Below are 27,992 nucleotides of genomic sequence, written 5' to 3' on the forward strand. Positions count from 1 at the left end.
GGGTCTGGAAGGTGACCACCGGACAGGAATAGGGTCCAGAGGCCAGGAAAGAGGCCACAGGACAGGGAGAGGGTCAGGAAGTCCGGGCTGAGCCGTGAAAGGCGGTGCCATCAGAGTAGGCGGCTCTGGAGGTGGGGTTCTGGAAGGCTCTGGAGGTGGAGCCGAAGGAGGCTTTAGGTGCGAATGCCTGAAAGGCTCTGGAGGTGGAGCCGACGGAGGCTTTAGGGGGGAAGGCCTGGAAGGCTCAGGAGGTGGAGCCAATGGAGGTGGCACCGTGGGAGGTCCCCGAGGCGACGACCTGGCAGGCTGTGTAGTCTCGGGGGGTAGAGCCGTAGGAGGCCCGAGAGGCGGAGCCATAGAAAGCTCTGGAGTCTTTGGGAGCAGAGCCGTGAGGGGCTCGGGAGGTGGAGCCATGGGAGGCTCGGGAGGCGGAGCCGTAGGAGGCTCGGGAGGCGGAGCCATAGGAGGCTCGAGAGGCGGAGCCCTAGGAAGCTCTGGAGTCTCTGGGAGTAGAGCCATGAGAGGCTCGGGGAAAAAGGTTGTGGAAGACTCGAGAGGCTCTAGAGGTGGGGCCCTGGAAGACTCGAGAGATGAAGCCCTGAGAGGCTTGGAAGGGGGTGGAGCCCTGAAAGACTCGAGAGGAGAAGCCCTGAGAGACTTGAGGGGAGGAGGAGCCCTGAGAGATTCGAGAGGGGAAGCCCTGAGAGGCTTGAGAGGGGGAGGAGCCCTGAGAGACTCGAGAGGCGAAGCCGTGAGAGGCTTGAGGGGTGGAGCCATGAAAGACTCGAGGGACGGAGCCCTGAGAGGCTCGAGGGGAGGAGGAGCCCTGAGAGACTCGAGAGGCGAAGCCTTGAGAGGCTTAAGGGGTGGAGCCATGAAAGACTCGAGGGACGGAGCCCTGAGAGGCTCGAGGGGTGGAGCCATGAAAGACTCGAGGGACGGAGCCCTGAGAGGCTCGAGGGGAGGAGGAGCCCTGAAAGACTCGAGAGGGGAAGCCCTGAGAGGCTTGAGGGGGGAGGAGCCCTGAGAGGCTTGGGAGGGGGAGCCCTGAAAGACTCGAGTGGAGAAGCCCTGAGAGGCTTGGGAGGGGGAGCCCTGAAAGACTCGAGAGGAGAAGCCCTGAGAGGCTCGAGAGGAGGAGCCCTGGGAGGCTTGGGAGGAGGAGCCTTGGAAGGCTCGAGAAGAGGAGCCCTGGGAGGCTTGGGAGGAGGAGTCTTGAAAGACTCGGGAGGAGAAGCCCTGAGAGGCGGCGCTCTGGGAGGCTCGAGAGACTTGAAAGGCAGAACCCTGGGGGGCTTGGGAGGTAGAGCTCTGGGAGGCTCGAGAGGAGGAGCCTTAGGAGGCTCGAGAGGAAGAGCCCTGGGAGGCTTGAGAGGAGCCCTGGGAGGCTTGGGAGGAGGAGCCTTGGGAGACTCGAGAGGCGGAGGCCGCGAGGGCTCTGAGGGGCGAGCAGAGTCTGGCAGAGCCGTGGAAGACTCTGGGGGCGGAGCAGAACCCGGCAGAGCCGTGGAAGACTCTGGGGGCGGAGCAGAACCCGGCAGAGCCGTGGAAGACTCTGAGGGCGGAGCAGAGGTCGGTAGAGCTGTGGAAGACTCTGAGGGAACCTCTGCGGTCTTGAGCACAAGACGAGACTGGGGAGAAGGGGCCGTCTTCCTTCTCTTGCGTCCTCGGCCAACAGGGGACGTGGCCATGGGGACGGTCGAGGCTACAGGCGCTGGCTTGCCGACTGTGGCGGGCATGGGCGCTGGCTCGTTGGCCGTGGCGGGCATGGGCGCTGGCTCGTTGGCCGTGGCGGGCATGGGCGCTGACTCACTGGCCGTGCCAGGCTTCGAGACTGGGGCTGTGACAGGCTTCGGGACTGGGGCCGTGACAGGCTTCAGGACTGGGGCCGTGACAGGCTTCGGGACTGGGGCCGTGACAGGTCTCGGGACTGGGGCCGTGACAGGCCTCGGGACTGGGGCCGTGACAGGCTTCGGGACTAGGGCCGTGACAGGCTTCGGGACTAGGGCCGTGTAAGGCTTCGGGGCTAGGGCCGTGTCAGGCTTCGGGGCTAGGGCCATGTCAGGCTTCAGGGCTAGGGCCGTGTAAGGCTTCGGGGCTAGGGCCGTGTCAGGCTTCGGGACTAGGGCTGCGACAGGCTTCGGGACTAGGGCCGTGACAGGCTTCGGGACTAGGGCCATGGTAGGCTTCAAGACGGGGGCCGTGGTAGGCTTTTAGACGGGGGCCGTGGTAGGCTTCAAGATGGGGGCCGTGGTATGGAACGCTGGTTCAGTTTCTGCCTCCCCCACAGTAAACGAGGAACCAGCGTACAGTAGGGCGAGGTCAATAAACTGAGCCAGGTTGAGAGAGCAGCGACCACCTGACATGAATGATGAGGTTGGCTCATTCAGTCCACATTGAAAAATATCTTTCAGAGCCACCTCATCAAAATTCACCTGGTACGCCAGGGCACAAAAATCCATAACAAAAACCTCCAAGGGTTGACTCCCCTGACGCAACCCCAGTCGGGCCGCTGGCTCATTAATGTCGAGGGCGGGGTTATGAGTTACACAACCACTGCCTCACATGAAAACCCCTTGGTCATCGTCCGCAGAGCCAAAAAACCTCTCCGGGGGTGGAGAGTTCACGGCGCTCAAATATGCATGGGAAGCATAAACGGGCTCAGGGGCAGACACAGGTGAAGCAGGGTGACAAAAATCAAAAATTGCACGTACCTTCTGGCCCTGGGCTGTGAGCGCGTGATCATGACTCCCACCGGTAGATCCTGGGGCAGAGTGCGCTGAAAACCTCCGCTCTAGTGAGCTGCGCGAATTCTCTGCGTGATGCATTGTGACTGTCTTCGGTGAGGTTGGTTATTCTGTAACCCGGACACACACACACAAGATGAGACAGTCACAATGTAAGTCAGAAAACTGCTTTTATTGAAACAATAAAAGCAGGCAAAAGTACAAACGGGCAAATCCAGTGAAGAGTTGTCGAGGGAAGCGAGGGTCAAAAGCCGGGAATCAAAGAGAGTAAAGGGGGCAAATCCGGAGAGTAGTCGAGGGGAGCGAGGGTCAAAGCCGGGTAAACAGGATCGAGAGGCGGTAAACTAACAAAGGGAGTAGACAGGGGTACTAGGGGAACGAGGAGCTGGCAAGCTAAGGGGGTAATCAAGAGGAGTTCAAGAGGTGAGCAAAACTAGACGAGACTAGCGGGGGCAAAGACACGGGAAACTAAATACAATAACCAACCCGTGAGACGAAAGGGTAGTGATATATATAGGGGCGAGTGCAGGTGTAAACCATGACAGGTGATGAGACGAGTGCAGGTGAAACTAATGTGCAGGAGTGCAGATGACGCGAGTGCAGGTGGTCATAATGTTCTGGGGGATTGGAAACACGTGAGAAACTTGAGGAAGGGAGATTGCCTACGAGCATGTGAGCGAGTAGGAGCAAGTGGGCGTGAGGGCTCGAGCGAGCAAAAAGAGCGTGCGAGCTCGAGGGGGCGGAACGAGCGTGGGAGCTCGAGGGGGCGGAACGAGCGTGGAAGCTCGAGGGGGCGGAGCGAGGGAGCGGAGTTCGTGACACCACAATGGCCTACAAGCTTTGTAGAAAGAAATTCATTGGGAACCGAGAGAAAGTTTCCAGCTAGACATTAGCTCACTCATACATAATCATAATTCAAGTCAAAGAGGAAAGTCTCTTTCTTTTTCCACTTCCTGTCTTTGCGCCTTCATTGTGTTTGATCAAAAAAAGTGACTGGGTACAACTCAAGTGAAGCTGGCTGTTTAAAATGGCAATAAAAGCGGATTTACAATATTTATTAATCTTGTGTGATACCGTTGAAGGTCCAAAAGAGATGTGATGAAAGAGGATTTTTATATCTGTAATAGAACTCTGGAACAGTGATGAATCACCACGACTCCTGCTTTAAGATTCCCTTTCAGGGTAAGCTCATCTCAAGGGTGCAATAATTCACTCTGAGCAGAATAAACAGAGAACCAATCAGATCTCACTGACACAAAAAGGGTGTAAAAAACAAACCTACCAACTATTATCTTCAAAATGTGGTGACAGTGCATCGGAACAACTTTAATCAACGCAAGATTAAAAATAGACTAGGATTGAGCTCAAGGTTTCAAGGTCTGGCCAGCCTCAGACGGCACACCCATGAACCACCAACAATCCACAGAAATTTCCACTGTTTTCAAATCAATGTGGTCCAAAACGAGAAAAAGGCAGCATAAAAGTAATCTATATGACACAAGTGGTTAAAACCAGGTCTTATGAAGGTATACAATCGGTTTCGGGTGAGAAACAGACCAACATTTAAGTCCTTATTCACTATAAATCTTGACATCCGCAATCTCCTTGTCACTTACTATTTAATAGGGCTGGATGTTGATACAGATTTCCTGATTTGATTTGATTCCGATTCACAAGCTCTCAATTTGATTTGATTCCAATTTTGGTTTGATTCCATTTTGACTCATGTAGTTATATTTCAGTTTTTATGTCCAATTTGCTTACATAAGACTTGGCACATTATGAGAATATTAATGAAAAAATTAATACAGGGCCCAAACTACTGCATGCCTTTTAATTGCTCGTTTTTTGAAGCCAAAGTATGTAATTTCTGCGACATTAGCGTCATTGAACAGAATTGCAAAAATAAACAATGTTTTCCAAAAATCAAAACCTCTGTCTGCTGTTGTTCAAACCATAATATATTCCCACCCCCAGATCACAGCATTGGTTGGGTAACGTTGTTGTGGCGGGTCTAAGAGGGTCGCTCAAAAAAACAGGATTTTTTTTGTGAAATGGAGACACAGTGTTTACAGTTTTTGAGAAAATCAACCTATGAATGGCTAACTTACGGTATAGTTGTCTTTGCACATTAAGCTGGGAGAGAAGAAAGTATTTTAACACTGAAAATGCTACATACTTCATCTTTAACAGATATAATAATCATCACAACCAAAACGGAAGTAAACTTTGACGTTCAATCGATCTTGGGATTTAAAATATTGTTATTGGGATCGCTCAAATTAAAATTGTGATTAATCAGGAAATCGTTTTTTTCAAACCAGCCCTAGTAATAACACCATTCTGGAGGCAAAAATCATCTTTCTCCACTGATGGCACAACCCTTCTAAAATCAATCAATAGACGAGCCTGACCAGGCTTGGAGACCAGCTAAGAATAGCAAGCCAGCTAAAGCTTCCTTTCAGCAGGGTTCCTTGACTGTGATTAGAACAAACAAAGAGCCAATCAGCTCTCACTGTAAAATAACAAACAAACAAACAAACAAAAACCAAACAAAAAACTGCAAAAAAGCAAAGCTATTAACTTTTGTCTCCAAAATGCAATGACACTATATCGGAACAACCTTTAATCAATGCAAAATGGAAAAACAGTCCAGCGTAGAATCGAAAAGAAATCTACAAAGTACAAATCACTCTCCAGTCATGCACAATATTGTCTGCCAAATCTTGATTCTAGCTTTAAGCAGCTGCTGATTGCAGGTCCTAATAGCTTATTGCTATTCATCATATTTTACCCCTCAACAAACACACACAAAAGAGCAACCCCCCTCCCATTGCATTAGCACTTGAACCATTGAAATGCAAAGACAGCAGTGTGGAGATGATGACCAGAGCTGCTTGGTCAACAGTCAGGGCTTATTAAGATGGCACGTCTGTCTTAATAAGCCCTAACACACAGCTTTCATGCGCACGGCCTCCCTACAGGACGACCAAACAGTTTCACAGTCCAACAGCCTGAACAATTATGGTTTCAAAACAATAGGTTAAGGCCAGACCGAGCTGTGACACACACCTGCCTTTCAAGAAGAAAACTAAAGAATTGAATACACCATGCAACAGACTGGCAGCCAGCTCCATTTTGACAATTAAATTGATTATATTTGAATACAGTGGAAATTGTTAATATAACTAGACTTCTCACAAAAAAATGTCTGTAGTTCTTGCCTGTGCAAAAAATCGACACCATGAAGCTAGGAACGTGAAGGTAAAGGTGGTTGCCATGGTTTTACTAAGCATATTCTAAGGTGTTCTTACATCATGTAGCTTCCAAATGTTCATGTCCCCTGAAATCGAGCCAATAACTGCTGAATTTCTGACAACACCTTCCCTGTCAGAGACCTTTGCATCAATTGAAATATGTGTTTATGTTTTTCTGTGGCGGTACTGACAGCACATTGCGTGACCAACGTTTGGGAGACAGTTTCTGGTCTCATAGAAACCAAGAAGTAATCACATTCACATAAACAATGGCGAGCTTGATTTTGGAGGTTACATTTTTGCTCTAAAATTACATTTTATTCCACTGATCGTTAGGTTTAGGTTTGGGGATTGGCTTAGGGAGTAGAGTTATGCATTCCTGTTGAATGTATTACATCATTTACATATGAAAACAACTTACTTTTGGCACCACTCTGTGGACATTTCACCTGGAAACTGGAGATCATACTTGCCGAAACGCTCAACAACCAATTCCAGCTTCAGCCACTGGGGGTAGTGGTTCACATTTCAGTAGGAACAGAGTGATTTATGCAGAAAAAGTTTAAAACTACTGCAACAGAATTCACTGTGTGATCAGTCTGGAGTTTTCAGGAAACCTGTTTGAAAACAGTATTTCTTTTTCAACCTAGTCTCATAGAATAAACGTTACAATAACTAAATTTTTGCAAACTTGGTTTTGTGCTGCATTCTACATTTCGCTCCCAAAATAAAATTAACACTAGAGGTACTACAACAATGGTGCGTTTTATTCACTTTCACTTGTACAATGGCAGTATAGCACTTTTACTCTAATACATCAATTGAAAAACAATACATTTTAAAGCTTCTATGACAAACACGCCTACATTTACACACTTAATCAAGTGTGATTAACTGCCACGGTAGCTCACCTGTAAGAGTGTTGAACTTTGCACTTTGGAGCCATGTTCAAGCCCAACAAAGCATGAAAGCCGACACGTGAGACGAAAATGTCATAGAAGCGACACTAATGCATGCTTCAGAAAATGTGCTTTTTATGTTGCATTTGCACCATGAACACTATCGGTTAGGATTAGGTGTTGTTTTAGGGTAAGAATGTCTGTTTTGTCACCTCTCACTTATCTTTTAGGACGCTATTGGTTATGTTTTTAGGATTAAGTTTTACTTAAAGTTTAAAAGTGTGTTGTACACATTAAAACCACTAAAATCTAAAATTCACCTTAAAACCGACTTCTTATTACAACATCAATACAGTCGCTTTTGGTGCCCCCCGCTGGACATTCCACTGGGAAAACTGCAGCCAAATGTGTCAAGGCATGTCATTTTGGTTGCAAAATGTAAATTGTTGCTATTCAGTTTGTCTTTTAGTGGTGCATAAATGACACAAATCAGCTTAATACTTTGAGTTAGGGGATTGTTCATTTAGTTTGCTAAATGAAAGCTGCACTTTCAACTAATTTTCACTGCATTCCCACTTGATGTAAAAAAGGTTTCCTCATGCCACTTAGCAGAACAAATACATTATGAAACACACACCAAGAGCAAAACTTACAGGCAATTTTAGGCCACACGTGTAAGATACAAAGTCTATAGAAATTATTTTAACCTTGACAGAGATGGGGGCATCTTGTTGAGTGGAGATGAGAAATCCCAGCACACATCATCATTGTAAAGACTTGGGAGAATGCTGAAGGTCACCTCTCTCTGTTTCACTCGCCTTCTTTCTCTCTCTGATCAGTCCTTCTCCAAAATAGAGCCACCACCTCTTTCCATAACGGCCCACATTAATCCTCTACAGCTCAGAATTTAGATAAGAGAATTAACCCGTCCTTCAGGCCCCTCTGATGCCTCTATGTTTCCCCTGTTCTATTCTGTTTCATACAATTGACACACACATTGGTGGCATCAAACAGGGGTTACTGGGGCAATTGGAACACACAAAATTTCATCAATCCCAAATAAATAAGAGTGGCAACAATTATTTAGCATGTGCTCTCTCTCTCTCTGTGTGTCTTAGAAAACGAAATACAATCGTTTAAATTCGTGAAAAATTGTTAGATGCCTTTGGTGTTGGTTAAATGTTAACAATAATGACATTATTACACTGTCGCTTGTAGGTACTATACAAGATTTTAGTGTAGGAGGCAACAGAGCAAAACAGGGCCCGCCCACATTTTGAGCCACCATTTGTTTTTTCCATAGGTACAGTGGGGCAAAAAAGTATTTAGTCAGCTATGAATTGTGCAAGTTCTCCCACTTTAAAAGATGAGAGAGGCCCGTAATTTTCATCATAGGTACACTTCAACTATGAGAGACAAAATGACAAAAAAAAAATCCAGAAAATCACATTGTAGGATTTTTAATGAATTTATTTGCAAATTATGGGGGAAAATAAGTATTTGGTCAATAACAAAAGTTTATCTCAATACTTTGTTCTATACCCTTTGTTGGCAATGACAGAGGTCAAACGTTTTCTGTAAGTCTTCACAAGGTTTTCACACACTGTTGCTGGTATTTTGGCCCATTCCTCCATGCAGATCTCCTCTAGAGCAGTGATGTTTCGGGGCTGTCGTGGACAACACGGACTTTCAACTGAAGTGTACCTATGATGAAAATTACAGGCCTCTCTTTTAAAGTGGGAGAGGAATTAAAATATAATGGTTCAAATTCAGTTTCTGGTGGCACATATTTCAGCCCATAGGAGAACTTGCACAATTCGTGGCTGACTAAATACTTTTTTGCCCCACTGTATGTCATAAAGTTCTTCATTAAAGAGTTCTAAGCCATGAACCAAACTAACCAGCTCTGAGTTGAATCACAACATTACAAACATTGAAGCAAAAATTGAAACACAACTGAAGCAAAAAAAGTACTTGAAAATGGGACAAAAAGACAAAATCTACAAGAATGCATGTATATAATATGTTCAATGAGTTACTGAACCACAATCCCATGAAGCATTGTGAATGATGTAATCAAATAAAAAAATATGGAAAAATATAAAACCATTGGTTTAAAATTGTTACTATAAGTATAGAATTAGTATACAGTATTTAATGGATAATGCAAAATATTTATAAATATACAAATACATGAAGGTGTAGGGAAACGACTCTATAATTGCATTATTAACAGTGTGTCATGAAAGAGGGTGGTGGAGGTAACCCCCCCAATAAACAAAACAAGCAAGTACAAAATTTCCATTCTGCTCTGGTTTGCTTGGGGACCACTGTGCCTTGTTAAAAGGGTTTACTCTTAATATACTGTTACGATTGTTACCTACGATGCTTATATGATATACAGCCTTTTGCAACAAATGTACTTGCTTGGAGAAGAAACTATAAAGAGAGTGATTGATTTTGAGTAACAGATTTCATCAACCATTTTCAAACAGTTTAAAATGTATTTGATGTTACAGGATTTATTTGAAAGAATTAAAAGAATAATTTGATGTCTATCTTTATTGTCCATCTGGTCAAAGTTAATAGAGCTGTCAGCCGTGACGTCAATTTGAGGGCGAACCCGGAAGTCTAATTCACCATGTGTTCCCTCTGAATTTTCCTGTGGGTTTTTATAATGGGGTTTTGAACTTATGTGTAAAATAAGGTCTGTGGTAAACATTACTTGATATGTGGAATTTTTTTCTACAACATAATTTACACAGTCATACCTCAAACTTAAAAAAAAAAAAAGAGTATGTAATTTAATATAGGCTCCAAAATTCACGTTTGAGGTATGACTGTGTGTAATTTATGATGTAGAACAAAATGTCCATGTATCGTCAAGTAATGTTTACCACATACCTTATATTTCCAACAGGAAAATCCTGAGGAAACCCATGTCAAATTCTCTTTTGGGTTTTTGACTACAAACTGAACGACTCTATATGAGTTTAGAATAGTAAATAGTAATTAGTAATTGAATTACATTTCTGACAGAGTAATATGTACAGTAATCTAATTACAATGTAGAAGATGTAATTAGTAATTAATTACTTTTTTGGAGTAACTTACACAACACTGTTCATAAGAATCCATGTCTCCAGAAGCGATATAATAGGTGTGGATGAGACACAGACAAAATGTTTTGTCCTTTTTAACGATCAATCCCCGCATTCATTTTCACATTCTTATTCTTATGTTTTTGGCAATTTGCATTCTTTGTGCATATCGCCACCTACAGGGTAGGAGAATTTACAGTAAAAAAGGTCTTAAATGTTGATCTGTTGTTCACCTACACCTATCATATCACTTCTGAAGACATGGATTTAACCACTGGATTTGTATGAATTACTTTTATACTGCCTTTTGTGCTTTTTGGAGTTTTGGTCACCATTCACTTATATTGTAAGGACCTACAGATCTTCGTTTGGGTTCAGCAGAAGAAAGTCACACATCTGGGATGCCATGAGGTTGAATATATGATAAGAGAATTTTCATTTTGGGGTGAACTATCCTTTTAAAGCTTTAAAAGTTATTATTAATAATCAATTCTCCTACATAAAAAATGAATGGGATTTTTACTTCCAGAGTTGCGCTTGATTGTAACACTGATTATGAAAAATTGTGCAACTAAATTAAAAGTTTCACAACTTTTAATGCAAAAGTAGCATATATTGGTGAGAACTATTCAGTCAAATTAATATTACAGTATTTAAGAGTGTATCAATATTATTTAGTATAACAATGCCCACAATGTCTAGTTCTAAATTGTATCATATTATCTAGTCTTATTACAATTCTATTAATAATACTGTTATTCTTTGGCACATGAAAAATGTGTCTGATTGCTTAAAATATATGTTTCTATTAGTAAGTTATTACGAAGGAAAATGTAAAAAATTTTACAATTTACAAAGGTCTCCCCTATCAGTTTTCTCAATTGTTTCAACAGCCAGCAGATGAATGGGAATGGCCTGAGATAAGCCAAGAAAAACAGGATGGAACGAGAAAGAAAGAGATAGAGACAGACGGTTCGATCTGCCAACAGCTTGACAGCCATTCCATCACAGGTTGTTAAGTTAATTGATATGACAGGAGATTTTTCTGCTTGTTTAGTCCAGATGGGGAGACAAATTCAAATGATAGGAATCTACATGTACCTGGTCAAAGAGCAGCACAAGTCGTGCTCAGATACACCCTGCTAGAGCACACCACTAAAGTCAGCTGAAGTCTCTTTTAAGGCAAGTCAATTCACTTGACGGCCATCTTGGAAAGGACCCCAGGTAGCTATTTTCCAGACTGTGATTAAGCATTTCCACATCAATATAGCAGTGTAAATCTATAATTATTTAATGTAAATGTGTAACATCATATTGCATACATAATTAAAAAAAAATGTCTCTCTCTATTTTTTCTCCACCTTTGGAAAGTCGTGGAAATGTAATAATGTTTTTTCTTTTGCTGTTGGAGCTAATGGGAATGCAAAAATATTTTTTTCTTTGGCATTCCATTCACCACTATAGAGGTATACCCCGCTATAGTTTGTAAAAAGGGTCCATAGCATACAAGTACAGTGCTATCTACTTTAATGTGGATAGGGTTAGGGTTCTGTTCAAAAACCTTGTGAGCTCCCTTGCTGTCCACTGCTTACATAGGAAACACCTGTCCATGGCAGCATCCTGACCTAAATGGAACCTCATAAGTCATTGATGGATCGTTCTACATAGGAAGCAACCCTGCGTGCCACACAAAAAGTAAAAAGATACAACAAATCCAGGTCTTCAATGTCACGTTCACCCAAGATATGCAGGTACAACTCAAAGTGAACATGAAGCTTAAAGTCGGTGCAGTTAAAAACGCATCATAGCACAACTGACAGCAAACAGACACATCTTTCTTTCTAATTTCTTTTAGTCTGCAACAGGTTAGGCAACAGATTCAGTTTCAGACAAAACAGAAATCACAATTATTAACTCTCACTGTGTTTTCAACAATTTGTCACCATGGAAGCACTAACAGTTCTGTCACGGAATGCAGAGGCAGGACCCAAAAGCATAATATAAAACAAAAACCAAGGCAGGGTCTGTCGGCCTGGGAGGAGGCCTCATGGTAGAGGTGGCACAGTACTGGGGACGGCCACTGGACAGGGGGAAATGGACTGGTTAGTGAACTGGACAGTGGCCGCTGGACAGGGTTCAGGAGGGTGGGCTCAGGGGGCAGAGCCATGGAAGACTGGATGGTGGCCACTGGCCGCAGCAGCTGAACGGCCTCCAGGGGCCCTCCTCCTCCTCTTCCGGTCGGCCCGGAACACTGACAAGAGACAGACAAACTACTGATGCGAGTACATGCTGCCAAGATGACATAAACGTGATGCACCCATGACAATAACAGACAGACATGGAGCACAAGTGGGGCCAGTGGTGGCCCAGCAGTGCAGGCTCTGGGTTACTGACAGAAAGGTCGGGGATTCAAGCCCCAGCACCGCCAAGATACCACTGTTGGGCCCTCGAGCAAGGCCCTTGACCCTATCTGCTCCAGGGGTGCTGTTTCATGGCTGACCATGCGCTCTGACCCCAGCTTAGTTGGGATATGCGAAAACATCTGCATTTAGTTGGCTCTGTACCTGTACTCTGCACAATGACAATAAATTTGAATCTTAATCTTTTAATCTTAAGTGTCCCGAAATGAAGCAGACCGAAGAGCGCATGGCAGGGAATACAACGAAAACATGCGCTCACACAAAGATAGACAACAAAACACAAGACAGAAGACAGACATTGGACAACAATGCCACGGTCCTGTCAGACAAAAACCCAGTCTGATAGAGTGACAGGACCGTGACAGTGCAACAGTTCTGGCCCTTTAATTTGATTGTACACGTGGCGCTTTAAGCTGTACTTGCGTTGATTGGCGACACGGAACGGATGATCCTGCTTTAGCTATTTTTGACTATCTTCATTGGCGAGGTAAAACGAAACAAAAATAACTGCCATATTGTGTTTAAAATTTACTGTAGGGCCACATCCCCACTAATGTGTTTGTTTGAAAACGCATTCATTTTGCTACATTTTGCCTCTCATCCACACTAGAACTGATTTTTCTTCCCCAGAATACTTTGGAATATGATTACATTAGGAAACTGAAAATCACTCCCTCAAATTTATATTACTATAATCATGTTTCCAGACATTGTACTTTTGAGTAGTCTGTTGTTAATTTAATTATTTTAAATGGTAATTCTGATTGGATTCTCATTACTGTAACAGTAATTTTTACTGTATAGAGTAAAAACACTGCATAAATCAGCATAAATAAAGGCAGTACAACAAATACTACAATGATTCTGATTGGATTTTCATTTATGTAAAAGAAATTGTTAATGTATTACATTTTATTACAGTAAAAATACTGTAATTAGTATTGTTTAAATCAGCATAAAGGCAGTGCAACAAATACTACAATGAAAAATACTTTACAATTTCGTTATAAGATTTTTTAATTACAGTAATGAAAACTGAGGAGGAAATGAGATCAATTGTCATGTAAATAATGTTCTAAACAATTAAAGCTGAAAAGAGTGTAAGCTTGTGCACAGATGAGGAACTGGCTCTCAATACTTTTACTTTGGTTTAAACCCTTTAAGCACCACACAATTGGCATCGTTTGAATGCTTAGAAGCTCTATTTCCAATGCATGCCGGCATTATGAACAAAACTGAACAAGTGCTTTGAAATTTGCATACACATTCGAAGTGTCCCTTTTTGATACTTTATTACAAAATTTGCACTGTACATATTACTGTAATCAGTAAAAATATAAAACTCATCAAATAGCCATGTGTCATATGTTGTTGGAAAGCTCTCAAAGAGTAGAATACAACCCGCCTATTTGATTCACTCACAGACAAATATAGTGACTAATAGTAATAGTGAGTAAAAGTATGTGTCTCTGACATTTATGCTTATACATTTTGCATTTATAACTTGACAAAAAACAAACATAACATAAAATATCACATAACATTACTTAGAGCTAGGAGGAGATTATCTTTCAAACAAGCCCACACACAAAGTAATTGGATACAAAGATCATTGGATAATCCACACGAAGCACAATGTTGCATGTGGCCACCAGGAGATGGCGCCATGTAAATAACACAGAATTGATGTGGACTAATTAAGTCAAATGGCACTCATTCTGTGAAATCTCATTACTAAAATCATGTCTGCATACTACGTTTGCATGTGTAATTAGTTGTTATGTACAGTAATTATGTTTTGTTTGTTTGGAGAGGCTTTTGGACACTTGAAGACATTTTAGTACACAATGATAAATTATTTTTGTAATGCTATAACGTTTGATCACTTTGTCATATAATCAAAATAAATTCTCATATACAGTTGACATGATTAGGAACAAATCAAAAGCAGTTTTTGTTTTTCAGATTTTTCAGCAGTTTCTTAGGCTGAGAATGTGTTTTAATCTCTATCATTAAAACATTGGAAAAGTTTTCTTTACATCGATATCAAACATTTGACCCTACTTGTTTTTTATTATTATTTATTGAATTATTTTTATAAGCCTTTAATTTGGGTATGCTACTGAAAAATTAAACCTTTAAAAACACCCTCAGAGCTTAAAGGGTTAACTGATATGTTCAGCAATAGAGACATTTGTGACCTCTTGCATTGTGTACTGAAGAGCATATTAACTCACGACCCTCTAAGTGCTTTTTAAACATGCCTCTCATTTAGTGACAACCTCAAGTGGAATGAAGTAAAATGTAACAAAAAATGACACAAGTGAGCAATAAGTCTGTGAACAGTTCTGGGTAGTAACGGACTAAATGTAATCTGTTTTACGTAATCACATTGCAAAAAAAAAAAAACATATACTTGTAATTAGATTATGGGGGGGTCGGGGATTGAATTTCACATACAGACCTGACACTAGCCACTGGCCATAATTACACTAAGATGAAAAGGTTATCGAAACATAAATGCACAACCGATTGCATTAGTGCCTTTAAGTGCATTTTTTATTTCTCTCAGAAATAGACAAATAGCGAGCAGAACACACACACAAAAATAAAAAAGAATGAGGTCAGAAGGAATCCAAAAGTAATCCAAAAGCAATCAGATTAGATTAATCTAAAATGTAATCCAATACTTTTAAAATCCTGAAATCTAAAATCATTTACTCTGCAACCAGTACCAGATTACATTTCAGAAGTAATCTATTGAGCAAAATTCGCGAACAAAATGTGCACTCCTCTTGAAATCTGACAATAGTAAAGTGAGAGAGCATTTATCTTCGGAAAGTAAGCAACTGAGCTATAATACAGCGGAATACCATACCATTCATCTTCATATAGCAGACACTCCAGAATTCCTCTTAGCTAAGACAGAGAGTGAAAACAGAAATGCAACGAACAGAGCAATGCAATCTGAGCAAGAGCAGGCAGCAGTTTGACATTAATTAAATTCATATTCCCCAAGAAGCAAAAAAAAAAGGAAGAAAGAAAAATGCATTTTTAGTGCAGCACAATTGATTTCGCCTTAAAAAGCTTTTCAGATGTTCATAAACGTTTGTTCACTTTTGCGACTAGTCAAGTTATTCAATTTATTGATAAGAGGTAGATCTTCATAGATCTGAGGATTTAATGGAGTTCTCAGTTATGTTTTAAGTATAAACTTACTTCGATGTTTATATCAGAAGAAAATCTATAAAAGAAATAAAAATGAGATGAATGTTAGATTTAATAGAAATATTCATATTAACATCTGACTTTTGATTGCAGACTGACCACACTCTGAGACATGGTTGAGATCTCTTCTGAAACTCTAGAGGAGACACATGTGAGATTATTCTCCTCCTCATGCCAACCTTGTGTGATTTTCTTTCTTCTGTGGAACACTAAATGTAATATTTCAAAGGATGTACTGGTTGCTCTTATCCATGCAATTACAATAATATGCAACAATGACTTCAATTTCGGTCTCTTTCTTGAAAAGTTATTGCATGACTTGTAATGTGGGTCAATGACAATGATATTATTATAATTGTTTTGTCCAGATCAATTAGATTATTCAAAAATACATAAAAAATTTAAAGAAATAAAATCACAAAACAAGTACATGAATACACCTCCACTATGATAAACATGTTTTCGATTTCATTTTCAAAGTTTAAAGTCATTTTTATATTTTTTCTGGGGGTTTAAGTAAAGAATAACTAAGTGGTGTTAATCCCAGGAGATCAGCAGTTACAGAAACACCCAAACCAGCATGTCTGGCACCAACAATAGTCCAGGCAGATATCTAATCAGCCAATCATGTAGCAGCAGTGCAATGCAGAGCATACAATCATGCATATACGGGTCAGGAGCTTCAGTTAATCTTAACATCAACCATCAGAATGGGGAAAAAAAATTGTTCTCAGGGATTTGGCCCATGACATGATTGTTGGTTCCAGACGGGCTGGTTTGAGAATTTGTATCCTCAGCTGGATCAAGTCTCTCTTCAAAATGCAAACATTCATCAAATGTTCATTGTCTTTGTGTTTGAGTTGCCACAGTATGCAATAGACTGGCATATCTTATGGTCAATATTAGGTCAAAAATGGCAAAAAAGATAAAAATACACACACACACACACACACACATACATATATATATATATATATATATATATATATATATATATATATATATATATATATATGTTTTAAATTAAGTTGTGTACACCTGTTTCAAAGGTGCAAGAAAGTTTTTTTTATTTATTTTACTTGACACTACCACTTGACATTTTTAAATTCCTTAATTTGTTTGGCAGAAAATGCTACGTGTTTTAAAAAAAATTATGAAATCATCAGACAAAAATATTTCATCTCTATGAATTTTATAAATCAAAATAGAATTTGTAAATATTTCTCATTTTTATCATCTCAAACAACATTATTTGCAATGACCCATATAGCACACGGGTTGTATGGAGGTCTTTCGAAATACTTTTATGGTGTTTTTGCAACCCTTAAAACTTGGTCCCCATTCACTGTAATTGTACTAAAAAGAGCAACCAATACTTATTAGTCACTGTGGAAATGGGGGCGTGGTCATTTGTCCGTCTGTGGGAGTGGGAGAATGGTAAGGCTCTTCACCTGGGCTGTCGTAATCATTAACACATGTCTCTCATTATAGTGATGGCGGAGGGAGACCTGAAAAGGGAGACAAGGGCATAAATCTGGAGAAAGAGGAAGCAGAGAGAGAGTCGACTGTGTGTGTGTGACTACAAATATTAATGTGAACTCTCATTTGACTTGCCTGTGTGTTTATTTGGCCACAAAGAGCCCTTTTTGTTTAAGTTTTGTCTGACGCTAAAGGAGTAATACAAATACTTGTGTTGACTGTTCCACTACCTCCTGAAACTACGAACTTTGTTACACTGTTGCTGAAACCCGGGATTACCACTGGGCGAAGTTATCAAGTCCCTCGCCATCATCCAGCAGGACCAACATCAAGCCCTCATGAATTTACGCCTGGAGCAGGAACAGCATTTCAACTCCTGCTACAGGCTCAAGCGAAGAATCGGCAGGCATTCCGGAGCCTGATCGCCAGAGAGGGGGCTGCAGCTACAACCCCGGATCCCACAACCCGTTACGCTCATCTAGATGGGGCTGGGTGATGATCCCAAGGCCTACCTTGACTTATTTGAGAAAATGGCCATGGTGTGGAGATGGACGGCCGACCAATGGGTAGCTGGACTGTTCTCCTGGGAAGCACAGCTAGTGGCCCAGCAACTTTCTGCTACCAGAGCAGAACCGACAGCACTTCAGGACCCTGGCATTTGGGAAGCACGGCCGCCCGTTTGCTTTCACACAAGAGCTCCGGGATGTCTGTCGAAGATGGCTGCTGGCTGAGGGAACCCGAGGCACCATGGATATCATCGACCTGGTGACACTGGAGCAGTTAATCTCTCAACTCCCTCAGGGGATGGAAAAATGGGTCCAGTGCCACTGCCCGGCATCGCTAGAAGAGGCCATCCAGCTGGCAGGAGATGTATCGGGTACCGGCGAGTTTAAAAGGGGATATGCATCAAGCTTTGGTTGATTTGGGTTGTACCCAAACCTCTATTACTAACGCTTGGTGCAAGGCGGGGCATTAAGTACGAATAAACAGGTGAGTGTGTGCATAGGGATATTCACAGGTATCCCGATGGTTACCACTGAGATACTATTTAGAGGGGAAAAGAGGCCGCGGGTAATTTCTGCCACAACCACAAGGGAAATATGTGTGGATGGTTCCTGTAAAATGTTGTCTCGATGTGTGACGTGTGATGCTATGGCAGGGAAGGTGGTGCCAGAGCCTTCTATGTCTGCTCCTTGTCAATATGATGCAAGAGAGGGAATTCCCATCCTCAGTGGTTTCACTGAGGGGGATTTCCCTCTAGATCAGACACATGACAAGTCCCTCAAACACACGCTTGACCAATTGATAATTATCGATGGTCAATAACTCCAGCCTTGCGTTACACTCACATACCCATGTTTTTTTGTTTTATTAAAGATCAGTTGTATCAAGTGAAGCAGGACGATCAAACTAAAGAAAATTCAACCCAGTAATTAGTACCAAAGAGCCGTCAGGAAACCCTCTTCCAGGTGGCTCACTATAATCCAATGGCTGGCCATTTAGGTCACAAGAAAATGCTTAACCGACTAATGGCCCTATTTTTGGCCGGGCATTCACGGGGACGTTTACAATTGGTCTGTGGTGTGCAGTGAATGTCAGTTGGTGAATCCACTGGCCATCCTAAAAGCACCATTGCACCCTCTACCGCTGATCAGGGTCCCCTTTGAAAGAATTAGCATGTACCTTGTCGGGGCATTAGAAAGGACCACTCGTGGGCAACGCTTTGTATTAGTTCTGGTGGACTATGCAAAGCGATATCCGGAAGTAGTGCCCCTGCGCAACATCTCAGCACATAGTGTTACGGAGGCACTCTTCAGAATAATCTTCCGAGTGGGGATTCCAAAAGAAATTCTCACTGATCTAGGCACTACCTTTATGTCACAGACACTATGCAAACTGTACGAATGATTAGGTATTAAATACATTTGCACCAGTGTTTACCATCCACAAACAGATGAGTTGGTAGAACGATTGAATAAAACCTTAAAAAATATGATTCGTAAGTTTGTACATGAGAACGCTAGGAATTGGGATAAGTGGCTCAAACCCCTGTTATTTGTAGTGCGAGAGGTCCCAACGTCATATGGGAAGCTTGGGAGGAGGGACCTTAAAATAGTAAAAAGCTCAGGAACATCAAAGTTCCTGTATGACCGGAGCACTCAACACTGGAATTCGCACTGGGAGATAAAGTGCTTGTATTACTGCCCACCTCATGTTCTGAATTACTCGCCAAGTGGCAAGGGCCCTTTGAGGTCACACAGCGAGTCAGAGATCTCGATAATGAGGTTAGGTGAATGGATAGGGGCAGAGCATGTCAAGTTTACCACCTCAACCTCCTAAAATCATGGAGGGAGAAAGTTGCTGTGGCTTTGGCGATGATAGTTCCGGAGAGGGCGAAGCTCAGGCAGAGGGGACTCTCAAATCAAACTCATTCATCCTGGTTCTGTGGAGACCACCTCTCGCCGTCGCATCTCACAGACATGGTCAAGTTGCAACGGGAATTTGCTGACGTGTTCTCGCCTCTCCCCGGTTGCATGAACCTCATAGATCAACATATCGAGACCACCATGGGTGGTTCGTAGCCACCCCTATCACCTTCCTGAACACAAGAAAAGGGTTGTTCAGGAAGAATTGAAGGCAATGCTTGAGATGGGTGTAATAGAGATTGGGCCATCCTGGTGATTCTGGTACCTAAGATCGATGGGACGGTCCGGTTCTGTGTAGAATATCACAAAGTGAACACAGTGTCCAAATTTGATGCATACCCAATGCCTCGGATTGATGAATTGCTCGATCGGTTGGGCGCGGCTCAATTCGACACTGCACTTTACAAAGGTTACTTTGCTAAAAGTAAAATCTACACTTTGTCTGGGGTTGATTTTGCATGCCCCTAATTTCTCTCTCCCCTTTATTTTGCAGACGGATGCATCCGAGAAGGGGCTTGGGGCGGTGCTGTTGCAGGAGGTGAGGGGGGTGGGAGTGTCCAGTGCTATTCATCAGTAGCAAGCTCTCCTTGAGGGAGACAAAATACAGTACCATCAAGAAGGAGTGGCTTGCGATAAAGTGGGTGATCCTCACCCTCAGTTACTACCTGCTGGGACACGCCTTCACCTTATGTTCAGCTCAGGCCCCACTACAATGGGTTCACCGCATGAAAGATACCAACGTGCGGCTCACCCGCTGGTACCTGGCACTTCAGGCCGGATGTTTCCCCGGCCTGAGTTGGGTGGAGGGGATATGTGAGGATGGGGGTGTAGTCGTGTGTCTGTCTGCAGGAGAGGGAGACCAGTAAGGCTTGTCACTTGAGGTGTCATTATCATTAGCACCTGTCTCTCGTTATAGTGATGTCGGAGGGAGACCTGAAAAGGCACACAAGGGCATCAGTCGGGAGAAAGAGGAAGCAGAGAGAGAATCGGCTGTGTGTGTGTCACTACAAATATTAATGTGAACTCTCATTTGACTTGCCTGTGTGTTTATTTGGCCACAAAGACCCCTTTTTGTTTAAGTTTTGTCTTAAACCAGTTTTAAAATATTCTTTTAAGAAAAGCCTCTTTTTGATCTCCACTTAATCTCATTGCCATCTAGGAGATTTTAAAGATATTAAATAAATCTCCTTAGCTTTGTGAACTTATTAAAAGTAAACACAGGAAGTGGAAAGGTGTTGGTGGTGGCACGCCATAAAATCCATAGAGGGATCTCTGACATTTCCAAATATATTGTTAAATAAACTTGCAGCACTGATGGTGGTGACAGCTCATCCATCTGTCTGTTTTGTGGCCTAGAGTGCACACCCACAGCCAAGCGCACTTTGATTTCCTGTCGTTGCCATGACGAATGGCGGTGCTTTGTGGGGGGAGCTGTCAGGGCAGAATTCACAGCCACTCAGAGTGACCCACACATTTCTTTGTTAGCGAACCCCCAAAAGGCCCTGCCAGACCAAAGCATGTGTTGCAGGTAATGGGCCTATTAAAAAAACACACAAACAGTATCTCTTTTATTACACTGCTCTCTTAGACACACACATCAATACTGTAAATCCACATCCCTGTGCCAAACATGCTCCATCTGTCTCTCAGCCATAGAAACGTTTATTGATATGAATTATTCCTGTCCATAGAGGGGTTTTTGGATAACATTCAGAGAACAACATCGCCAACCAATCAAACCATGTTAAATCAATGTTGGTGGTTGTCAAGAGGAAAAAGGAGATACATTTTACCTGTCATGAATTAACAGATTAATTACCCTCAGAAACAAATCCATGAAAATAAAAATGGACTATTGTGCCACTTCTGTTTGCTTAAAATCAACTTTTAGTACATCCTTCAAAGACCCAGAATTGCAAAATTGCAGTGTTTACTAAAAGCAATCAAATAATATATAATATTAATTAAATATGGGTAAAAACTACACATAACAATATCTGACACTCTATCACAACTATATAACAGAAGCAAGAAAAATTATCATATTAATGGTCAGAACTTGCTAAAGTCAAACAAAAAGGAAAAAACAACAATAATTTTGGTAAACTTTGTTTTTATTCATTACTACCATGTTTACATTCCCCAAAAATATTGACTAAGGAATATATGTATACAGTATATACTGTATATATGCATTTCAAATGTACAGTCTTTCTATTTTGGGGAAAGAGATGAAAAATACTGTATACCAATTTTTGTCCAATAAAATGTGCTCTAGAATGAAAGTGTCCTACCCTCCAATACCACTGACTAGCAATAGCAAGTAACAAATCACGATTCAAGGCTGTGAAACTAAAGACTATTGTTTATTTTTTTTAAATGATTTGAGTTCTTATACAGCATGTTCTGCCAAAACGTCCTGTTTCAATAGGGAACATGTCAACACAGAAATGTAAACTGCATTTGTCAAGCTATTTCAAAGGGTCTACTTAGGGCCCAGAGTGAAGTATTTAGAATTGTATTATTTGGTCTCTTGTCACAGTAAAGAAAATCTAAGGGGCAGGTTCACTAAACAACTGCGCCACTTTTGCGCATGGTATTACGCAAATACCTGCATATTATTCACTAACCACCTGCAATCACGTTTAGAGGGCGCAATCAGTGCTGAAATTGTGCCGTGTCTTCAAGTCCTTTCCACGCAAATACGCAGCCTTTCTATGTAAATTACGCTCATTAAAGATTCCGCTTCATTCAAAAAACTCCATGCAATATGCCATGCGCAATTTATATCACAATATTACCTCCAAAAACCGGTCTCCTCCGTTGCTGACTTTTTCTTGTACGACGATGGAGATCTGCACCGTGACTACATCATTCTTAGTGAATCATGGTGAATTCTGCCCCGAAGAATTTTGTTTGTTTGATTGTTTAACATTAAATATATCGATTTTAAAACAATTGTGCGATTAATCAGCGTTTTCACCATCTTAGTTATCAGTAGGCTATCTGCAAAATATTGTTCATGGATATCATTATTGAAATGAAAAGCCACCGTTCTATAATATCACAGCTTGGCACCGTAACAAAAGACAATGGATTTTTTTTTAAAATCAGACGATTAATCGACTGGCCTTATTATTTTAGTTATTGTATCGGCAAAATCCAATATTGTTCAACCTCTACTTTTTACATACGCTTACTACATATCTTTGCATATTGACCTGGGATAGGAATGCATTATAACATCATAAAAAATACACAAATTAAACAAGCAGAATCTTTGATGTACAAATCTGCATTTGGCAGTTGTTTGCAACGCTTGACGGATAAAGGGAGACATCGTCAATGAAACGGGCCCATTGTTCCAACAGGCTGCATATTTGCAGATGCAGAGAAGCTTGTTTGCATCTCATATGGTGAAGCGGCTGAATTAAATTTGCACAGGCATTAGTTTGAACGTGTGACAGTGAGGGAGCAAATTGGAAATCTTTTTACAATTTTTAACAAATGAATAAACTTTGCTCTGAGCTTTTCGGGGAATTCCACTATGGAAGGAGAGGGAGTTTTTTTAATTGGACTCTTGTGTATTTATTTTAATTGTGTAAATCTCTCATCGTGTTGCTGTCCCTCTAGTTACATCGGACATCAGTAATGAAAATGTTCCGCACATTATCTCTGATGACACCACAATAGCTCTGTTGTGACTCCAGATGAAAGCCCTGGCCTGGTAGGAGGGCATAATTGAATCACGACTCAATCACACACACACACACACACACACACACACACACACACACACACACACACACACACACACACACACACACACACACACACACACACACACACACACACACATGTTGTGTTTCCATGTTTTATGGGGACTTTCCATAGACATAATGGTTTTTATACTGTACAAACTTTATATTCTATCCCCTAAACCTAACCCTCACAGAAAACTTTCTGCATTTTTACATTTTCAAAAAACATAATTTAGTATGATTTATAAGCTGTTTTCCTCATGGGGACCGACAAAATGTCCCCACAAGGTCAAAAATGTCGGGTTTTACTATCCTTATGGGGACATTTGGTCCCCACAAAGTGATAAATACACGCTCACACACACACACACACACACACACACACACACACACACACACACACACACACACACACACACACACACACACACACCTTCCCTCAATTAAAGAAGTATTACAATGTGCATTTGTGAGATGTGCATGCTGGATACTTTAAAAGGCTAATGTAAAGACAAGAGTGATGAGTGTTTTTCATCACATACCTGTGCTATTTCAAGGGCCAAGGCCTCAATCGAAGACACCTGCTTTCATCTGTAAATGACTCTGTGCTGAATAGCCACAAATCACACACATTGCTCAATCAATACCTCACCCACAGCTTCAGTGGTAGGGTCATGGGTATCATTATCGAAATTAAAGGCCACCATGCTATAACATCTCAGCAACCAAAGGCTGCCACTTTATCCGACTATAGACTGAAATACAAAAAAAGGCAAAGCAAGTTCCACAAACCTGATCGACAAAGCAAAGCACATTTTTCTAAACATTTTTCTCAAACAGAAGCATATATGATCAGGTAAACCATCACTAAAGATTCCCAAACAAAATTACAAAGACATCATGAAGGTAATAGTCCAACCTTGATTAGTAGTTGGCATCAAATCATTTTGGGAAGCAGTGAGAAATGCTATACTTTATCTTAAACTTTTGTAAACTGCAATTTGCTAATATTTTAATAAAAGCATGCAGCTTTTTATGACCTCATAATAATTGAGAAACTATAAGGAATATTTGTACTTTAGAAAATACATTTGTCACTTCAAGACCACTTAAAATTAACCAGTGATGGCAAAAAAAGTGATTAAAGGAACAGTTCATTCAAAAATGAAAATTCTCATAATTTGCTCTCCATCATGCATCCCAGATGTGTATGAATTTATTTTTCCTGCGGAACACAAATTAAGATTTTTAGAAGAATTTCTCAGTTTTTTAGGTCCTCGAAAATCCAAGTGAATGGGTGCCAAAAATGTAAAGCTTCAAAATGCACATAAAGGCAGCATAAAATAATCCATATGACTCCAGTGGTTAAATCCATGTCTTCAGAAATGAGATAATAGGTGTGGGTGAGAAACAGATCAAAATGTAGGTCCTTTTTTTTTTAAACATTCAATCCCCACTTTTACTTTCACTTTCACATTCTTCTTCTTTCGTCTTTGGTGATTCAAATTCTTCCTGCATATCGCCACCTACTGGGCAGGGTAGATAACTTATAGTACTAGACTTAAATATGAATCTGTTTCTCACACACACCTATCATATCACTGCTGAAGACATGGATTTAATCACTGGAGTCATATGGATTACTTTTATGCTGCTCTTTGTGTGCTTTGTGGAGCTTTAAAATTTTGGTCACCATTCACTTGCATTGTATGGACCTATTATATGGAAAATATCATTTTAAAATATTTGTTTTTGTTCAAATAAGAAAGAAGAAAGTCATACACATATGGGATGACATGAGGGTGAGTAAATGATGAGAGAATTTACATTTTTGAGTGAACTAATCCTGTAAAAGAAATTGTGACCAGCAACTAAAATATACACTTTCCCTTATATAATTTTATAGATTTTAACTGAAAATGCTACTGTACATACTTTATCAACTACCCATACTTTTGATAATTCTGTGATATTTGGCCACTGATTTATCAGCTGTTGCGGCTTTACATTTTTCATGTAATACACTCTGATATGATCATTAATAATGTATTTTAGTCAGTTTCCTTTCTTAATCTGAGCTATTGGCTACAAACCCTAAAAACTGACAATGCAGCATACAGTACTCCATTCATTTAGAGGGTCTAGAAGGGATGTTTGATCCTTTAAATACAAGACACCAATTCATACCTACTTATATTTAGTGTGCTGAATGTATCCATTAACGTGGGGGATTTGATTAGCAGGGTGCCTGTAAATCTGCAGTATTACCATGCTAAGAAGCCACTGCATGATGAAGTGTTGAAATGGAAAAGATCTCTTATTGTACTCTGTTTTAAAGGCCCACACCCCCACTGACAGCCATCTGCAAAACTTCCACATCAGCACACAAACGCTGTGCCACTGTTGACATGCCTCCGAGTGCCTTTTTAGGGCAGTTAGCTGATCAAATATGAGTCAGATTCTTACCCCTCCCGACTCAAAGCATAACTATTCTCTTTGTTACCTCTAGAATACAGAGAAATGCTGAATATAAGCACATACTGCTAGAATTCTCTTTTATCCTACTCACCATAAAGTAGTTCCACTCTCCACCTACACCATATCACCATTGTACAGGTGTTCTGTACAGTTACACTCACTGAGCACTTTATTAGGAACACTACAGTCCTGACAAAGTGCCCAATGTGATCCGTCTCAAGGTTCGATGTGTTGAGCTTTCTGAAATGCTATTCTGATCACTAAAATTGTACAGAGAGGTTATCTGAGTTACCATAGCCTTTCTGTCAGCTCAAACCAGTCTGACCATGGTCCGTTGACATCTCTCATCAACAAGGCATTTCTGTGCACAGAACTGGATGTTTTTTGTTTTTGGCACCATTCTGAGTAAACTGTAAACTGTTGCGCATGAAAATCCCAGGAGATCAGCAGTTACAGAAAAACTCAAACAGCCCATCTGGCATCAACAATTATACCATGGTCCAAATCACTGAGATCACATTTTTTTTCCTCATTCTGATGGTTGATGTGAACATTAACTTAAGCTCCTGACCGGTATCTGCATGAATTATGCATTGCACTGCTGCCACACGATTGGCTAATTACATAATCACATGAATAAGTGTACAGGTGTTCCTAATAAAGTGCTCAGTGAGTGTACATACTACATTGCACCTGTAACTGCAAATTTAATGTTTAGTGCTGTAGGTATATTGTGTATTTCATATTTATTATAGTGTGTATAAATATTGACTATGAATACTACTTGATATGACATGTTTACTGTGCCATTTGGAGAAAACAACCAAGTCAAATTCTTTGTAAGTGCAAACTGGCCAATTAACATGAATTCTGATCCTGATACACATGTGGACACAAACAACAAAACCTAGTGTGTAATACATGTTAGTAGGCACTGATGTACAAATACACACACACATGCATACAAAAGCTCTAACCCAAAAGCCAAGAACTTTGGGGACTGCCGAGTTGCACACTATAACCAATCCGACATGACACAATGGACCCCTTTAAGCTATTGTGAAGCCTGCCCTCCATATTATGATCTGAATTAGCATAATAATATATCACAAGCTAGCCAGGGTCTCTCAAAGGAGTTCTATCTATCCTGCACACTATGGTTTTGTCCCCTGGGTGTCAAGGCAAGGCATCATGGCAAATCTGACAGCTGAAAACTTTATAATAAGAACAAAATTAGAGGTCAGCACTATGCATTGCAAGGATGGGTTACATTTGGGCTCGGTTACAACAGTGAAAGTCATGTAGTGCTGCTGAACACTTACCTTCTTTAAGGAGGTGGGTGTAAATCATCCACAGCATGAGCAGGCAGCAGAGAGACGCGCCTCCGCCAGCACAGAGCGCCCGCATCCCCGAATGCATCCTCACTCCGTCCCGCAGATAATAATCCAGACACCCTCCTCAACGCAAGTTCAAAGTAAGCTGCATTACTCCACAGATTTTCACGGGAATGTTGCCGGGACTCGAAAATCCTACGTGAATTTAGGACGCGCAGTGTTTTTCCTTTTTACGCATCTCATAAACACATAAAAATATATATATTTTTAAGGACGAGCGGACATTAAACAGTCATTATTTAACTGTTCTTGCCGAATTCAAGAGCTAATGACACAGCGAAACTATTATTAAAAAGCAAAGCAAACAAAATAAATAGAAAACTGATCCAAGCAAAGTAAAACGATTTGGGTCCATTGGAAATCGCGCATAACCACTGCGGTCAGTACAAGTATCCACACCGGGGTTAAATGGTCAGTGGTGCCAGTCTAATGGTAACCGGTCCAGAATGTACGGATGATGACTGTAGATGAGCTTGTACTGGCTGGAGAGGAAGGTTTGGTTCGGGATCTCCAGATATGCGTGTTCTTCAATGTCACTCAGACGTTTCCAGAGCCAGCGGTACCATATCATATAGAAACTGCCCTGTGGAGTTACACAGAACAGTGAGAGAGAAGCATTTGACGCACATTCTTCGTGATGCGAGGCTGCATTCAGCGCGCGCGCGCGCACACACACACACACACACACACACACACACACACACACGCGCACGCACGCACGCACTGAATCACACACTATTAAGAGAGATAAGCTAATAAAAAAATGAAGATATCAATATTTAACATTTTATTATAATGCGTA

General features: G+C 41.4%; 1 protein-coding gene across 1 annotated transcript in view; it reads right to left on the reverse strand.

Annotated features, from left to right (window-relative positions):
- The window catches only part of tafa5l (TAFA chemokine like family member 5, like), a 70,506-nt gene that overhangs the window by 41,706 nt on the left and 808 nt on the right, over positions 1–27,992 (reverse strand). Inside the window, exon 2 of the mRNA XM_052094649.1 lies at positions 27,119–27,773. Coding sequence (XP_051950609.1) covers positions 27,119–27,215 — 97 coding nt within the window. The 5' untranslated portion in view covers positions 27,216–27,773. The remainder of the gene's footprint in view (positions 1–27,118; positions 27,774–27,992) is intronic.

This window comes from Xyrauchen texanus, chromosome 27, assembly GCF_025860055.1.
Source record: "Xyrauchen texanus isolate HMW12.3.18 chromosome 27, RBS_HiC_50CHRs, whole genome shotgun sequence".
NCBI classification, from domain to species: Eukaryota; Metazoa; Chordata; class Actinopteri; order Cypriniformes; family Catostomidae; genus Xyrauchen; species Xyrauchen texanus.